The sequence below is a fragment of the Cyprinodon tularosa genome, unplaced genomic scaffold, assembly GCF_016077235.1.
Source record: "Cyprinodon tularosa strain WSP-4 unplaced genomic scaffold, ASM1607723v1 ctg1096, whole genome shotgun sequence".
NCBI classification, from domain to species: domain Eukaryota; kingdom Metazoa; phylum Chordata; class Actinopteri; order Cyprinodontiformes; family Cyprinodontidae; genus Cyprinodon; species Cyprinodon tularosa.
This window is the reverse complement of record NW_024037889.1, coordinates 229,516-244,754: the sequence shown is the minus strand read 5'-3', so window position 1 is coordinate 244,754 and position 15,239 is coordinate 229,516. Positions and strand designations below refer to the sequence as shown.

The following is a 15,239-nucleotide window of genomic DNA, read 5'->3' as shown; positions in this document are numbered from 1 at the left end:
GTCGAGCAGCTGCATCCAAGCCATACATCACCAAGTGCAATGCAAAGCGTCGGATGCGGTGGTGTAAAGCACGCCGCCACTGGACTCTAGAGCAGTGGAGACGCGTTCTCTGGAGTGACGAATCGCGCTTCTCCATCTGGCAATCTGATGGACGGGTCTGGGTTTGGCGGTTGCCAGGAGAACGGTACTTGTCTGACTGCATTGTGCCAAGTGTAAAGTTTGGTGGAGGGGGGATTATGGTGTGGGGTTGTTTTTCAGGAGCTGGGCTTGGCCCCTTAGTTCCAGTGAAAGGAACTCTGAATGCTTCAGCATACCAAGACATTTTGGACAATTCCATGCTCCCAACTTTGTGGGAACAGTTTGGAGCTGGCCCCTTCCTCTTCCAACATGACTGTGCACCAGTGCACAAAGCAAGGTCCATAAAGACATGGATGACAGAGTCTGGTGTGGATGAACTTGACTGGCCTGCACAGAGTCCTGACCTCAACCCGATAGAACACCTTTGGGATGAATTAGAGCGGAGACTGAGAGCCAGGCCTTCTCGTCCAACATCAGTGTGCGACCTCACAAATGCGCTTCTGGAAGAATGGTCAAAAATTCCCATAAACACACTCCTAAACCTTGTGGACAGCCTTCCCAGAAGAGTTGAAGCTGTTCTAGCTGCAAAGGGTGGACCGACGTCATATTGAACCCTATGGATTAGGAACGGGATGTCACTTAAGCTCATATGTGAGTCAAGGCAGGTGAGCAAATACTTTTGGCAATATAGTGTATATATATATATATATATATATATATATATATATATGAATAAATATATATATGTAAATTTATATGTAAATATATATATATGCCAACCAATCAAGAGTGACTTTACTTGTTTAAAAAGAAGTGGTTCCGTCCAATACTCAGTAAGAAAATTAAAGCCTGGCGTGGCCACGTGTGGTTTTGCTGCCAATCACGAGCGATTTCATTTGTTTGAGAATAGTGGTTTCAGCCAATACTGAGAAGGTTATTCAAGCCAGACCTGGCCAGCCGCGCAGGTTTGCTGCATTCATATGTTAATTAGGGCCATTAGTACAGCTGATCGCTCTCCACATACGTCATGGTACGTTTCCGACAATTTGTGGCACGACAAACGCGGACAAGCACGGGTTGCAAATTGTCGGAAACTGACGAAAATCAGGCAGATCTGCGGGAGTTTACGGGGGTTTACGGGGACGAAAATCTCACTTTTCATGCAGTGCTTGGTGGTACATGCGCTCTGATACAACAGAATAGGAGTTTTGTTAAATATCCGCCATCGATCATTCAATGATTTTAGCACCCAGTTCCTGTCCTGGCCAGACACCTTGTGTCCTGTGTGTCATTCTGGTTCCAACCTAAAGACTGCTGAGTCGCTGCCTGTTTTCCTGAGCTGTGGGATGCAGGAACTCCTCCCCCCCAAAAAAATACCCAAAAAAACTGCATAGGTTCCCCAAAAGTTAAACGTCTAGGAATATTGGGCTGACTCTTACTTTTCCTGGAGTGGCCTAGGTGGACATAAGACCCTGACCAACTGGTATGAGGCCGCCGATAAAACAAATACCCACAACAGAATTGGTCTTAATCCTTCTTAATTCGTCCTTTTCCCTCCCATAGGGCATCAACAAGTTAAGTATCTTTTATTATTTTAATTGTTCCCTTGCTTTGTTAGATGCTGACTGGTTTACTAAAAGGATTTTTGATGTTACAGCCGCCTTTCCCATGAAGTTTTGTTTTGAGGCTTATTCTGCTGTTGGTTTCTTCCTCTTAAGAAGGAGTTTTCTTCTCCAGTGGCGTAACGACACAACAATACTGTAGGCCAGTAAGCAATATTATCTGGGTGGGCCCCATATGAAGTACAACACCCCATTAGCCCCCACCGTCGCCGCTGCCAACAACCGACCTGAAATGTGCCCCATACATACACACTTCATCATTTCATTATTCTTCTCCTTCATTAGACATTTATATACTTTAGTATATTCCGCTGTAAAATGAGTCTTATCAGGCTACCTTGAGTTTCACTGCTCCCCTCCTCACCCACACTCCCTCCATTCATCTTCTGGTCGCAATCTTTACTTACTGTAGCAGCAGCAACGTCCACCTCTCCCTCTTTGGTTCTTATAAAGAACGTGTTTATTTAGGGAAGTATTTTCCGTTCTTCCATCAGCTCTTCTTTGCTTTTTCTTTTCCTGAATCCACTTAAGTAACTCATTCTGGTATCCGTAAAATATAAAATACTCAAATACATTGTTCTTTTAAGATCTTTATTGCGGTTTTAAACATATTGTATGAGTGTATTTTCTACCAACCGTCTAATGAACTATACACAGTCATTAACATATTAATTAAAAGTACCACTGTCTGGTTTGCTATTGGTGTCGTGTTTAAACGGCTCACCATCATGTTGAAATCTGCCATGTGTTGGGGTATAAATAAGGTCTGGTCAGTCATCCCATTATCAGTTAGGTTTAAGAGGATTTTTTTGCACCATTACATCTGCAAAGAGATGTCCTAGTCCACAATTCCATAGGGGGCCTACCAGGTGTCAGTGACGCGGCCCCTAAGAGGTTGGGGGACCCTAAGAGGCCAGGGCTCCTAAGCAATTGCAGTCTCTGCTTACCGATAGTTACGCAGTTGTTCCTCTCCACTGTTGCTACAAGCATGCTCGGTGTCAGGCATTGCTTTCAAGTCAAAAAGTCACAAGTCAAAAAACACCCTGACTGTATGATCAGGTTGAATTGTCTCGGTAAGAGCCTTGAGATAACATGTGTTGTGAATTAGTGCTATATAAAGTGAATTGAAATTGAATTGAATTTGCTTTTAAAAAATTGTAACTTTACCTCCTTTTTATGTGCATTAAAAAAATAAAAATAAAAAAGGAAGTGGTCGAACCTTTTTTTTTTTTTTACATTTCTCAGCTGTACTGTATGATTTGTCTTACGCTAAAGATTTTGATGACAAATTAGGACCAGATGAAAGAAATACTGAAAAGTTCTATAGAACATTAAACTAAAATTATATATATATATATATATATATTTTTGCTGCATTGGTTTTACAAGCAAGCATTTGCCTCATTAAACTAAGCTTCTATTCTTAAGGCTTTTTTGTAATGTTTTCATTCTTAATAAGTTTTATAAGGGCTACCTCTTGAATGATAACCAGACTGTGCTCATGTGAGATTTATTTAAATTAAGTAAAGTCCTGGTATTCTGTTTGGTGCGTAATTGATGTATTTTAGCCATTCATATTTTATCACATAACAGGCCCTGTTTCTCATTCAAACCGAGCCAATAATTACTTTTATGAAATGCCAGAGGAACATGTCCAAGCAGTTATACAATTCAATTCTTAGAATATAGAAAGTTTTTACAAAAAAAGTAAATAGTGCACTTACCAAAGAAGTCCAGCCAGTACAGCAGCCTGTTTAACATGCTTACATATGGACCTGCTGCAAGGTATACTGAGCATTATAACGTGTTCCTTCCCCTTTTACACAGAGTACACACCAGTGCAAATACTGTGACTGTAGCAGTTAATAGAAACTGGAACATTTCCTGTCCATTGCATATTGGCAACAATATGATTTCAAATAAGTATGATAACAATCTCTTCACATTCAGTCAGATAAGATCCAGAAAACATTTAAGAGTGCTTGTTATACTTGACTAACTTCAGTAAATTTTCTCACCTCTTCTTCTGGTGAAAAATTTCAACTTTTGTCATTAAATCTGACTAAGCTTAAGGCATTCTACAATGAACAGGCTAACTCTCTATATATGCAAAGCTGATAAATACATGCAAAAGTCTCACATTTATAATTTCAGTAAAACATGGTGGTACAAAGTATTTTCTGAGGGAGGTTGAATGCAGAATCACACCACAGTTACCACAGTCACAGCATTATTCTGTGCTACTTTCTACTGCTAAATTAATGCAATGAAGAATGAAACCTTTGAGGTTTTTAGCTGTAAGGTGAAAAATGTAAAAAAAGAACCACTCTCATAACTATCGGAGGGTAGTCAACATTTTAGAGCTGCGAACTGCTGCACCAGGTTGATATTGTATTGTTGTTAACTATCACCCTGAGACCAGAAAAGTCACATATTTAGTTTTCTTTGCATTTCTCTTATTGGGTGTTTTAATAAAGCTCACAAAGAGTTTTATGACCCACAAAATTGTGACAAAGGTAGACCTGTAGTGTATGATAGCTCAGGACTGTTGGTCGAACGCATTTGAGATGTCAACAAAACATCAGCAGACAATGTGTGTTTAAATGTGTAGTAACGTCTGAAGCACATAACTAATAGTTCAGGATGGATTTGAAGGCAAATAATGAATGGTTGTACATAAAACTGATCTAACTTCATCGTTACTTTAACATGTTTGTAAGAGCCAAATAAGGTTTTTGTAGTTGCTCCTTTTTCACTAATGAAATCCATGTCTGTAAGTTAGAATTTGTACGCGCTTTGTGCACACACCTCAGCTCCACAGTGATTGGAGGAGGCACTCTGGGAGTGGTAAATATGTGTGCGTGTTCAACTGCATCTACTTTTGGTGTGTTGGACCTGCAGCATGTGGTAGGGTGAGTCTGGGGGAGAAACTTTCTGTTGACCGCATTAATCAAGCTCCTTTATATCAATGAAATGCATGATCTGTCCAAAATTCATTTCAATTAAGTTCAGTTTATTTATATAGCGCAACTTCACAACACATGTTATCTCAAGGCACTTTACAGTTAAAAGTACAAAAGAAAACTACAACTTCAGAGATATCTTAGTTCCAATGAAAACAACAGAAAAGTAAGTGCCATGTCCTTCTCTTTTACACAGGAACACATACTGTAAAAAAATGCAAATTGCTGGGTAATCAATTGTCAATCCCCCTTTTTCTAGCCCACTGTGGCAATCGCGATTTGGACCTCTTGATCTGCCACAACTATGTGTATACCAGGTCTTTGTTATGTTCATAATAAGGCCTATTATTTTTATATGTAAAAATAACTTTTGAGACAAAAAGTGATGCAAATAGCAGGCATCTGATTAGTCAAATCTACATCTGTTCTACACTATGTGTATTTCCTATTTTCTTCCTTACTTTTGTTTGTATGACCCCCATTGTGAAAAATGACTCATTAAGTTGGACCAGCTAGAAGAGTGAGGTGCACAAGAACGCTTGGACCTTTTTTCCACCTGGATCCCCTCTCTTTCGCCCTCGTGTCCCTCCGTTGTCGGACAAACTTGCTCCCACTTCCTCCCCGCCTCAGCCCTATCTAGACCCACAGCTAGTTCGTGATTGCCCCTCTTGCATTGTGGCATGGAATAACATAGCGCAGACCACTGTTGCGATACATTCTCACTTATGTGACCGGAACTACGCATCTCTGAAGACACACCCCTCTGACATAGGTTTAAAAAACCCTAGCTTCACATATTAGCATCCTATTTTGCCGGTGGCTCTGCTCCACTAAGGGCTAGACCAGGGGTCTGCAACCTTTCATATCCAAAGAGCCCTTTTGCCCAGAGTACGACCAAATAAAAGTTGTTTAGAACCGCAAAATATACAATTTTTTTAAAATCTTGTATAGGAAATTAGTTGTTGCCATCTCAAACAATCAATTCATCAATTTTTTATGTTAAAACGTATAATTTTCAAGCTAATTCATAGAAAAAGGTCTCTTAAAACATATTTCTGGTTCTTTTAATCTCATTCTTTTCCATCTTATAAAAAACGCTAAAGCTATTGATACCGGTATATATTACAGTAAATTATTTAGCTCTTTATGTACACTTTAGCCACTATTAAGAGCCGCTGGAGAGGGTCCAAAGAGCCATATGTGGCTCTGGAGCCGCAGGTTGCAGACCCCTGGGCTAGACAAAAGAGCTAACTGAAGCCAACTGAAGGCTACGCTACATAGCAACCAAACCCTTGCGGAGAAGTCTACGCTCGCTGGACCAAGACAGACTGCCTTTTCCATGCGATTCAGAAGGAGCTGAACACAATGTTTGTACTCTTCCTGTGATTCAGAAGGAGCTGAACACAATATTTTTACTCTTCCTGCGATTCAGAAAGAGCTGAACACAGTGTTTTTATTCTTCCTGCAATTCAAACCGAGTGACTGCAGTGTATCCTGAATCCTGCTGCAGTAGAGACAGAGCAGAACTAATCCAGCTCTGCCAACCGCCGAACAACGGGGGTGCTGATCGTTGTTCACCAAAGGAGCTGTTAGAAGCCGCCGGACCATGACCACCTATGAGACGGAGGGATGGAGCAGCGCAGCTGACGTGCAGATACAAGCTGTGGCTAGGTGCCAACCACCGTAGCTAAAAGGGAGACGTCCCGCATGCAACCGGGAGTTATAAAATGAACCCCCTTGCAAATCGCCTGTTATTGTTGCACCGGATTGATCCAAATCTCTTTGAGTTGCTGTTGGACAAATGGACCTGAGCGAAGACGGGCCTGCAGAAAACCGGACCGAGCTGAAGCACTTCCCTCCACTGAACCAAAAACAGTAACGTTATCCTTCCCCCTCCTTCACATCTGATGCTTAATAAGTGCTCTGCTTGGGTGAACTGCAGGTAGATAGAATGGACGTGTTGGTGTTTTTATTTGCAATAAGCTGTCTGATTCAATTGCTGATGGTGTTAAAGGTTTAACTATATGCTAATGCTCATTACAGTCCAAAGAGTCATGCGCTGCTGAAGCTACATCGTGAGCTAACCCTCTCTTTGTTTTATTTGAACCCGACCAGAACAGAACCCGTGGGGCCAGCTGAGCTAAAGGGTCTTTCAGCCTCATCATAGTTGAATGCATTCCTGAGTCATTATTCATTTTCCACCATAAACTGAAGTAGCACTTAATATCTGTCTCAGGGTTTATTTACATTTTATCTGCTGCTATTATAAAGGACACTTTCAAATGCATTAAGCCTTACATTTCGAACATTGCGGACTTTGAACAGACTCTTAAACCCCTCTTCCTCTTTTATTTCTTTAATTTTGCCTATTTACAGGAGTGTTTAGTGTTTGCTTAGTTATTAAATATAATACTGTATGATTGTAGCTAATAAAGGTACAATGTATTTTTAACCTGTGGTCTTTTACACAGTGAACGATTTATCACTCAGGCTGGATTCACTCTTCTTTCAGTTGCATCCGAATGAACAGAGAAACATTTATTTGCTTGGTGATTAATAACATTGCTAAGAGCCATAGCCTAAATTACTAAATTGGTGAGAGACAACTGATTTTTAACCCTTTAATTAAAGGGGCTAAAACCCTGGTCAGTAAGCAAATTACAGTTATAATCATTCAACTGATAAATAACTAGCTTTACCCTTGATTTGAATGACCAATAATTAACTAACTTCCAGTTCTAGTTATTTAATATTTTCATAATCTTCTGGTAAGCTGAATGGCGCCACACCACGCTTCAATATTGGGCATAAATCAAAAATATCTGCAACAAGCTCACTGTGACACACAGCTGCAGGGAGTATAACCAGCCCTTAATTCCTGCATACAGGCCTCAACTTACCTGACCCAAAACCTACAGTGAAGCAGGTCAGGGTGTGGACTGAGGTGGTCATGGAAGAACTCCAGGACTGTTTTGAATGCTTTAATTGTAATATGTTCAAAGCTGTAGCTATATATGTCAACAATATGATTATTGATGTGTATGCCATGACAGTGTCAGCCTACTCTAGGCCCGTCAATGACCCTGGATGATTAGGCAGGTTCAAAATTCACTAAAGCACATAATTTTGCCTTTAAGTCTGTTGACAAACAGGCACTGAGGACAGCGAGAACAAACTTAAACTGTACCAAGAGGTCAGCAAAGCAAACCCACAGGATCTCTTCCACGATGACAGCAACACTAGGAGGAAGTGGCAAGGCATACAGGCGATCACAGACTACAAGACACTGTGTAGCAGAGGCTTACCTCCTAAATGTACTAAACAACTTTGTTGGAAGTACCAAAGCACTTGATAGGAAAACTGGAACATTTGGGCTTCTTCACACCCCTGTGGAATTGGCTGCTAGGCTTCCTCACCAAAAGCTCTCAGTCTGTTGGCAAGGAAGGTGTCCAACCTTGGGGTTGGTCAGAACACCTCAGATGTCTTCATCCTGAGCACAGGCTCCCCTTAGGGCTGCGTCCTGAACCCCCTATTGTTCACTCCTATGACACACAACTGCGCCCCAGGTTCACCACCGCTCACATTGCGAAGTTTGCAGATCACGCTATGGTGGTGGGCCTCATTAGAGACGACAACAACCACGATTACAGAGAGAAACAGAGCAGCTGCTGAGCCGTTGCACAAACAGCAGCCTGATGCTGAACATGGAGAAGACAAAGGAGATCATCATCAACAACTGGCCTAACCAAGCTCCATTGCTCATCAACAGCTCAGCTGTAGAGCAGCACCAAATTCCTGGGGGTGCACATCACAGACAACCTCACCTGGACTGTAAACACCACCTCACTGTTCAAAAGAGCACAAAAGCGTATATACTTCCTGCAGAGGATGAGGAGAGCCCACCTGCCCCCACCCATTCTCATGGCCTTCTACAAAACTTCTGTAGAGAGTGTTCTGACCAGCTGTCTCACTGTGTGGTGTGGAGGCTGCAGTGTCTCAGACTGGGAGAAAGTGAGAAGAGTGGTGAAAACAGCAAAGATCATCAGGGCTCCTCTTCGCTCCATAAAAGACATTTTATCCCAGCGTTGTTTTTCCCGAGCCGGTAACATCATAAATGACCCCTCACACCCCCACCGTGGACTTTTCTCCCTGCTGCACTCTGAGAAGAGGCTTCGCAGCATTCGATGCAGGAACAGCACATTCTGAAACAGCTTCTTCCCCACTGCCATCAGGCAGCTGAACTGTTGAGAAAACTAAATCTTGTCACAGACTCTGCATCACACTGAACACTCACACATCATCTGTCCTCAGGTATCCTGAAAGGCTTTTTCAATAAAATGTGTTTTTATTACTGTTATTTTAGCAAAGTGTTCTTATTGAAATAGCAAAGGTTTTAGGAGCACTAAGGTGAAAGGTAGAATTTTGGTTCCAGTCTTAAACAGTAGTTTCGACACGTCTGCACTGAGCCAACAGAAAATGAATCAAAGCAGTAGTGTCCAGTAATTGTGTAAAACAGCATCAGTGAGTCTAACCAGCTGAAAGTCTCACTTCTCTACACGAAACCACTCTATGTTTACTTGTTAGCATTTAATTAGACTACATAGTTTATTGAACTATATACAAAAACCTGTACCATTATATCACTTTTACTCTCTTAAGTCTGCTATGAGTTTTCTTTTAACCAGTTTGTCGAGCATTTGTACAAACAGCAAACAAATGGACACTTAAATAGAATTTAAAAATAACACATATTTTTGTCATAGAAACACCATGTTTCAAAAAAGTCCTCATCTCTGGTCCCTTTGTTTGCCTTGCTTTATATTAATATAAAAGTTTTCTCTTCACTTGAACCCATAACTTCCATCCTCCATTATTCTGAATTTCTAAATTTTAAAGAAATACTGCTGGGCTACTGCATTCAATAAATTCAATAACTGTAATTATTTCAAATTATCATATATGACATAGTAAATAAAGCTTAATACGGAATCTTCCATTTTCATTGGCTTTATTCTTATGGTTTATGTAGCACACACTGGAGTGAGATTTATTTATCATGCCAGACATTTAAAGAGTTAAAAATTACCCATTTAAACTTTATGAATTTCAAAGGGTTAATGCACTCTTTCTCATCTCCCATTTTCAGAACAGTGCACATTTTGACAATATGGTTTAAACCGGTTTAATTCAGCAATATTCAGGCTCAGTGATGCCCTCTGGTTGAAATGTAGCTTCTGCAGTTTGGTGCAATGTTCCATGGGTGTCACATCTCACAGATTTATTGTATATAGTCTGTAATAAATTTATATGCATAGATGTGCACATCCTAGTGCTAAAACTTTGTTCTATCAAGTTTTGTTTTAAGTTAAATATTCAGAGTATATCAAATCAAACATCTAGGTTTACAAATATTATTCTACTCTATGTTGCAAATAACCAATTACATCTATCAGAAGAACAACCCTTATCTGCAGGCCTTTCTTTGCGACACAGACCTGCTTTTGAGTTTAGTTCTATGCTCTGATTTTTTTCCTCTAATAATGAAAATCTTTTGATGTTTACATGTGGACTCAATCTGGAGCTGAAAATTAAACTGATCTTCATCTGCGGCTTTCTCTCAGACAGCTGAGAGTTTGGATCAAAGCAGAGTTTTAGTTACAGGTGTTTATAATGTCACACGCCTTCTCAAAAATGTAGCTGAATCTGAAGTAAACTATCTCGACAGGAAGATGCTCGTTCCTAACTTTTTACTGTGTGTTTACTTTCCTTTTTATGATGGGGTAGATTTTTTTTTTCCAAAATGTAACCTTTAGACTTTTAATTCAAGTTTTTATTTAAAGTTAGTTACATCAAGTCATGACGAATTAATCATGAATCATTCATCCTTAGGAAGTACAGTCTGCTCTCTCCCTTCATGTAGATGGCTCCAGCCTAGTTTGTTTTCCAGGTGAACACTGAGGTATTTATACTCCTACACTATTTCCATTTATTCTCCCTTGATGTTAATAGGATTCAACTTGTTCCTGTTTCTTCTGAAATGTTGACATTCAGGATCAGATGATTGTTTCCACACTAAGCCACAAAGCAGTTCTCTGGTTCTCTGTACTCAGCTTCTTGGCCATCTTTGAGTCATTAGATTATTCCTGCAGGTAACAGGACTGCCTGGTGCTGGAAGTCAGAGGTTACAGAGTAAAAGGAATGGTGAGAATGCTGACCTCTGTGGTGCCCCTATGCTGTGGAATAATTGATTAGACAGCTGATCCTTCAGTGAAGCAAACTGTGGACTGTTTGTCAAGTAATCTTTGATCCAGGTTACTGTTGATGCCTCCACCTGAATCTTCTGAAGTTTCTGACAAAGTAAATCAGGCTGATTGTTGTTAAATCCTCTGGATAAATCCAAGAACATGATCCTCACAGTGCTGCCCACCTTGTCTAGATGACAGGGGGTGTTTTGAAGCAGGTGAATGATGGGATCTTCAAATCCAGACCCATGGCAATATGCAAACTGCATGGGGTCGAAGCACTCCAAAGCTTTTTAAGAGTTCAAAGGTGGCTTTATTTATGAGTCTAGAAAAAAACACTTAATGACTGTAGCTCCATAAGGCACTGGCAGTCGTAGATACAGGATCTATGCCTAGTTTGTAGCATTCTAGGCAGCATACTTGCGGAGTTCTGGAGAGCTGTAGGGGCCTGCAGCCTGTAGGCACCATTATTTCCCGTGTTTTTCTTCCTGACAAATCTATTAGCTTTTCAGGAAATCTCTCCCACAGGTAGGGTTGGGAATTGAAAAGATTTTCACGATTCCGATTCCCTTTTCGATTCTATGAAATGATTCGATTCTTTATCGATTCTTTTTTCGATTCCAATTTGGGGGAAAAAGGAGAACAAACAGTTTGATTATCAGAATCAACTTTGTTTACTTAACTATTGCACAATCTTACAAACTCAACAAGATCAAGATGTCCACAGGAAATGTGAAACTGGAGTAACATCTGTGTTTAAATGAAAAATAAATATACAAGAACAAACTTAATAACCAACAATGTCTAATAACAAATGATGGGATAATAACCTATTTTAAATAACAAAAAATACTAATTATAAAACAGTAGTAGGAAAAATTAACAGTCATTTTGCAGAAAGATGAGCATATCTGCTTTTTCTGGAAGGATACAGGATCTTTCAGGGCTTATGGTGTCTCCAGCCGTGGAGAACACCCTCTCAGATGGGGTGGAGGAAGCCTGCACACAGAGGTAGTTTTCAGCCAGTCAGATAGCAAGGGCAGCACATCTTGCTTGTTCCACCACCACAGTGTGGCGCTATCCCTGCAGGGGATGGAGGGCAAGCTTTTACAGAGCTGGATTTCCTGATCTACCCTCTGGGCTAAGGAAAGACGGGGCTTTGATTCACAAAGTGACCGCAGCTTGTCTTCCTCCTCGAATAGTTCTTCCAACTTGCGTAACTTGCGTAACTTGCGTAACTTGCGTAACTTACGTAACTTACGTAAAAAACGTGACGTAAGTCGTGCTCCCCAGAGCCGGCGCTCTAGGCTCTGGTGCTGCGGGAATCGAAAAAAGAATCGTTCAGTGAGCTGCCAAACGATGCCATGGAATCGGAAAATACGGAACCGGTTCTTAACAGGAACCGGTTTTCGATTCCCATCCCTACCCACAGGCCTCTCCAGGTGAGCCCAAATGTTCTGCAGAACTAGAATGCTTAACTCTGAGGAGGCCATCTAACACTTTAGTTTCTGTACTTGAAATATGTTTGGTTTATCTGAATCCATGCTTTGATTCACTGTAATGATGAAAAGACAAATATTTCTAAAACCCTCAGCTTTCTAACAGACATCTTGGCTTCATCACATTTTCTTTGGCCAGCCAGGCCTCCATGTCTCCTTTGGATTAAATGTTTCTAACAGCTGTGCCCCTTAGCTAATACCTATTGAACTTACAAAATATTGTTGTCATTTTAAGGAAAATATTCAATATTTGCTGGCCTTTTTATTAAGTATAAAGAAACACTCAGTTCTTATAATTTCACTGATCTAATCTCTATCCTGATTATTGACGACTGTTTGCCTTTTCCATCTGGGCGTTTGGGGCTGATTTTGTTATTGACATTTCCCTCCCCCTGCTACATCTCAGTGGACGGCACTGAAGCATTTCTGTAATAGAGAACCTGTGGAGGAAGCTCAAGAATAGGGTGATGGCACAGATGCTGTCTAAGAGTTGAAGCTCTTTACTAAATATAAATCTAAAAATACCAACACGGACAAATAAAAAGATGGTCAGAAACTAAAAGAAAAGTGTACATTTTTTAATAAGAAATACTTTACATACATGTTTGGTTCGCATGAAAAACATTTTAAATTTACATGAAAATACATATTTAGTTTTAACTTACTTCATTTACCATGATAACTCTCTCTTAAAACTTTCAAAACCTGCAACCTCAACACACATTATTTACATTAAATCTCATCTTTGCATAAAGATACATTCTATCAGGGTTTGGTTGTGGTTTAGAGGACCGAAATGCAGAGGCAGAGAGGCTGAGGTGATATCTTGCAGTTTAATTATTAAACACAAACCATTGAGGCAAAAATTCAACTAAAAATGTTAACAAACCACAAACCATGGAGACAAGAACTAAAATATATCCAGAAAATACAACAAATTAGGAATTAAACCAATAAAACTAGAAAACATGGAGCAAAGTAAAACATTACAGACACCTTCAGTCTGTTTCTATTGGGTTAAACTGTTGTGGCAATGATAAGTAGGTCAAAAAGGAAATTTAATGACAACTAGACGTGTTCTGAAAAAACAAAGTCTTTGAAGCCATAAAATAGCAGAAAATACAAGTTAAAACAGCAAAACAAAGCAATATGTTTAAATCAATGTTAAATGTTTAATAATATATGTCTACATTAAAAACTATAACTCATAACTTCTTGTTGATTTTGAATTATTTCATTTAATTGAAAATCTGATACTAAGACAAAATAAAACTGAAATGAAAGACATTTTTTGTGAAACATTGCTGTTGCTTCACTGAGAAAGGACAGGCTGCCATAAAAGAAAAACTGTGTCAAGAATTCAAATCCACAATTTGAAAAAAATAATTACATATTTTCCATCATCTGTGTATGTCTGTTATTGTTCTCGGATGTGCTTACAGCTGTTTCATAGATGGTTCTTAACTCAGCCTCCTTCACAGACTGAAACACACGAGAGGATGTTTTTGCGTTGAGATAATTTTCAGCCTGAACCGCCTGCCAGCCTAAACTGCTCCATGTGCTGCTGCTGGACTCCACCTTCATCTAAAAAAGCAAATAATTAAAATATTAAAAGTGAGTTTTTTTATGTTGCATTCATTTGTTGCAATAATCACTGTAAACTACATGCATTTAACAACTTGGCTAATTTTAAAAGCTTTACCGAACCTTAAATACGTTTCTGCTCATTACTATGAAGACGTGAACCTTTACTGTAAATATGCAACAGTATAAAATTAGAAAAAAAAAAACTAATGATACAGTTATAGATTACAATTTATTATGAGGGAAACTGAATTTTACAAATGAATCTAAGTGCAGTGACATTTACCTTTTGGTTATTGTCTGCTATATTGGAGGGAATTGTATTTTAGCAGTCACTGGATTCCAAGACAAAAAATAAGAGTATTTTTCCAAAGTAAAATAGCAACTTCATGATGATTTGAACACAGAATAAGAGGAAAAATAATTATTTAGAGACACTAGTTCACTGACAGCATTTATTATATATATATATATTCAAAATTAATGCCATGATTTCTGTTTTTTTATGCATTACTTTTGTCATTTTAAATTTTACTTGCAGACTATTTTTCTGTCTTTAATGGAAGGGTATGTAAAAGTTCAAGCAAAATTGCACGTATTTTAAAGCCAGTTGAAAGTTCTTAATGTGCAAAAATGAAATTTTCTAAAACATCAGTATTATTTTATTGCATTATAAAAAAAATAAAAAAAACATATCTGTCATGATTTGTTAGGAGGTTTTTGTGAGGACCCAAATGCAGAGGCTGAGAGGCAGGGGTGAGTTCTCTGAAGATTTAATTAACAATCACAGGCAGCAAAAACAGGAATCCAAAAACTCTGACTTAAAAATGTTAATCAAAACAGGAATCCAAAAATCCCACATAAAAATTAAACACAAACCAAGACCATGGGGACATCAGATGGACACAATCATGAGGAGTGAGGGTAAGACAAAGAAACACGAGGAACCAGCATCAGGGACTGCAGAGGGAGTGTATTTATGGCTGACTGAACAAAGGCAGGACTAACGAGCTGGTAAGGAGCAGGTTTGAGTAGAGCGGACGAGGAAGCCAAGGCAAAAGAAAACACAAGGGGGCAACAAAGGGCAAGCAGAGAAAACCTAAGAAACATAAATAAAACCAGAACTGACCAATAAAGCTAGAAAACAAAGAAAAACCTGGAAAAACTGGAAACTGAAAACTTAGAGAAAACCAACAGAACCAAGATTGTTACAATATCTACCAAATGGGCTCCAGAGTGGCGCATTGGGTA

General features: G+C 39.4%; 1 protein-coding gene across 1 annotated transcript in view; it reads right to left on the bottom strand.

The window, feature by feature from the left end:
- Positions 1–13,716: 13,716 nt before the first annotated feature.
- LOC119789329 (Fc receptor-like protein 5) overlaps positions 13,717–15,239 on the bottom strand; it is a 74,686-nt gene continuing 73,163 nt past the window's right edge. Inside the window, exons 10-11 of the mRNA XM_038294171.1 lie at positions 13,845–13,988; positions 13,717–13,734 (exon numbers count right to left, since the gene is read on the bottom strand). Coding sequence (XP_038150099.1) covers positions 13,717–13,734; positions 13,845–13,988 — 162 coding nt within the window. The remainder of the gene's footprint in view (positions 13,735–13,844; positions 13,989–15,239) is intronic.